A 3,126-nucleotide genomic window follows, 5' to 3' on the forward strand; every position below is an offset into this window, starting at 1 on the left:
CTATACTATACTATATGTATACCCACCCGTAGCTCCCTCATTTCCTTTAAGTAACTCACCCACCCACTGTCTTCCTTCCCCTGCAGTGCACTGTAAGATAAGACCCCCAAATTATTATTATTATTAACACTTAACAGTGAAGAATCAATCTGAATCTGTGATAATTTTCTTACCTGAAAAGGAGACCGAGTCTAATGGTTATATAATGCAAGAAATTGATTTGAAATTATAGTTGGATACTCGAGCATTGATTTGCTGGGCCACATGAATGAGTGAGTGAAGTAAACGAAGTTGACAGTTTTATTTACTTTAATTGTATGGACTGAGCCTCTTGACTTTCAAGTTTGAAATGGATTATAGTAGAATTTTGCAGGCAAGGCTGAGTGAGTGAGTGAGTGAGTGAGCGAGTAACAAATTAAAAGGCTATTTTTTGGCATCCCTTTTACGAGACCCCACGAGCGAGCAAGCGAGGTCCCCCCTTTACTTAATTACTTACTCTTTCTTTCTCTCTCTCTCTCTGTGTCTGAGCACAGAGCAAGACAACAGTCAATCAAAAACCAAGAACCCCACAAACTCACAGTCTCACTCACCTCCAAACACTCTCTACACATTTTCAAACTCTCTCTCTCTCTAACCCAACCCAGTACCCCACCCAACTCTCTCTCTCTCTCTCTATCCAAAAACAAAGAAGAATTGGGGATGAATATTGAGTGAGTGAGTTGCAAGTGATGAATCAGCTGTTGTGATACCCAACCCAACAAAGAAAATAGAAAAATAAAAAACCAACAATTCAACCTTGCTGAGACCCCATCTTCCCCACCCCACACCCAACTAGTCTAATGGAACTATCAGATTTGCAAAACAACAACAACAACAACAACAGAGGAACTAGTACTACTCATCATCCCCACCACCACCAACAAGAACCTTCTCCTTCTCCTCCTTCTTCTGTTTTCGATGGCAGACAATCTGCACCCTTCATCATGGGCTCCATGTCCATCCAAGCTGGCCTCACCACAACCTCTTCTTCATCTTCCTCTTCCAATTCTTCTTCATCATCATCTCCTTCTGCTTCTGTCTCCGCCCCCGTCCCCTCTCAACTCATTGACGCCTCCTTAGCCATCGCCACCAGATCTGACCCTCCCACCCACCAGTTAACCATCGCAGCCCCCACCCCCGCCCCCGTCACCACCGTCGCCAACCCGCCCAAGCGATCCACTAAAGACAGGCACACCAAGGTCGATGGCCGCGGCAGGAGAATTCGAATGCCGGCCACGTGCGCCGCCAGGGTTTTCCAGCTCACCAGAGAATTGGGGCACAAGTCCGACGGAGAGACCATCGAGTGGCTCCTCCAGCAGGCCGAGCCGGCCATCATCGCCGCCACCGGCACCGGGACAATCCCCGCCAACTTCTCCACCCTCAACGTTTCTCTCCGAAGCAGCGGGTCCACGCTGTCGGCTCCGCCGTCGAAGTCCGCCCCGCATACTTTTCACGGCGCGGCGCTTGGGCTGGCACACCAGTCTTACGAGGAAGCGTTCCAGCAGCACACACCTATGCTAGGGTTTCACCACCACCGCCAACAGCTCATGAGCGCTGATCAAATCTCAGAGGCGCTTCCCGGAGACTCCAGCGAGAACTATATGAGAAAACGCTACAGAGAAGATCTCTTCAAAGACGACGCCAACAACCAATCCTCGCAGCAAAACGAAACCGGCGATGGCCCTTCTTCTCCCAAACAATTCAAACCAGATGGTGGCGGCGGAGGCTCTTCCTCTTCTGCTTCCGGACTTCTCCGACCTTCCAATTTACTCCCCTCCGCTGCCATGTGGGCTGTGGCACCAGCACCCGCCGCAACTGTTGGTGGCAGCACAATTTGGATGCTTCCGGTGACCGCGGGCGGCGCGGTCAATTCCGCTTCAGACAATCAACACACGATGTGGCCTTTTCCTCCTCCACCACAAGCTGGTGGGAACGCGAATAATCCAGCTCAGTTGCATTTCATGCAGAGGTTCAATCTTCCAACAGGGGGTGTCGGTGTTGAATTCCAAGGTGGACGTAGTAGTGGTTTACAATTGGGTTCCATGTACCAACCACCCTCTCAGCATCTTGGGTTGGCCATGTCTGATTCCAACTTGGGTATGTTGGCGGCTCTCAATGCATACAGTAACAACAACAACAACAACAGAGGTTTCAATGTCAATTCTGATCACCAAACTCAAAATCATCATCATCATTCCTTGGAGCACCAACACCAAGCTCAGCCGCAACCTACTACAGACAGCGGAGGAGAAGATGGTCCTAATAGCTCGCAATAACTGCCCCAAGCGTGTGAGTCAGTGAATTTCCTTTTTTTCATCTCTGTAAAATACTACACACATTCCCCTCATTTGCATGTTTACATTGTAATTTGTGCAACTCTGTACTTTGTTTATTTTTTGCAGATTATTGGGAGTTTAATTTGTGGTGTGTGATTGCTGCTTTTAAAATTCCAATATGATATGCAGGATGATGCTGAAAATCATACTTGAATGTTGCTCTGGTGATGTGTTTTTTATTTGCTACAGTACTTCTCTTTTGGGGAAACCTGATTTCATATCTTTAGGTTGTTTTGGGAAGTACAGCTTGGTATGTATTTACAGTTTGATTTTGGTCCACAGGGACTTAGGCAACAGTGAGACTTTGTATAGGAGGAAATTTTTCTTGCTATTCTTATTTTTGCTTATTTGTTTGTGTCACAATATGGGGAAAAATTATAAGAAAATTTTGAAGATCCACTGCTGCTTCCATATGCTTTTGTTTTTACTTTTATCTAAAAAAATTCTACATGTAGATGCATATATGCTGATAACTTTTTCCCTAACAAAATAATTTCGAAATTTTATCTTCTTTTTATCACATGAAAGGATGTATATAGACAGCCCGGCCCTTCTATCAGTATTCTACTTAAGATTAAAAAATATAATTATCAGAGATTAAATTAAATAGCAAGAAACGCATTCATTTCCACAACTTTTGTTCACTCAATTCCTTTATTTTACTCCTATTTATTTATTTTTCATATATTTTATAATTTTCAATCATTTTTCCTTTTCTTCCCACAATATTTTTACGTCTATTTGTTAGCGA

At 44.8% G+C, this 3,126-nt stretch overlaps 1 protein-coding gene across 2 annotated transcripts; it reads left to right on the forward strand.

The window, feature by feature from the left end:
• The first annotated feature begins 479 nt into the window (after positions 1–479).
• On the forward strand, positions 480–2,774 carry LOC130723282 (transcription factor TCP8). 2 transcript variants are annotated; one of them, XM_057574270.1, is made up of 2 exons: positions 480–2,328; positions 2,505–2,774. In XM_057574270.1, exon 1 carries the CDS (start codon positions 840–842, stop codon positions 2,313–2,315), a length of 1,476 nt encoding a protein of 491 aa, XP_057430253.1. In that variant the 5' UTR covers positions 480–839; the 3' UTR covers positions 2,316–2,328; positions 2,505–2,774. The 2 variants fall into 2 exon arrangements, with proteins under 2 accessions (XP_057430253.1, XP_057430252.1); XM_057574269.1 differs by having other exon boundaries at positions 482–2,328; positions 2,442–2,774.
• Positions 2,775–3,126: the final 352 nt, after the last annotated feature.

This window comes from Lotus japonicus, chromosome 6 (genome assembly GCF_012489685.1).
Source record: "Lotus japonicus ecotype B-129 chromosome 6, LjGifu_v1.2".
NCBI lineage: Eukaryota > Viridiplantae > Streptophyta > Magnoliopsida > Fabales > Fabaceae > Lotus > Lotus japonicus.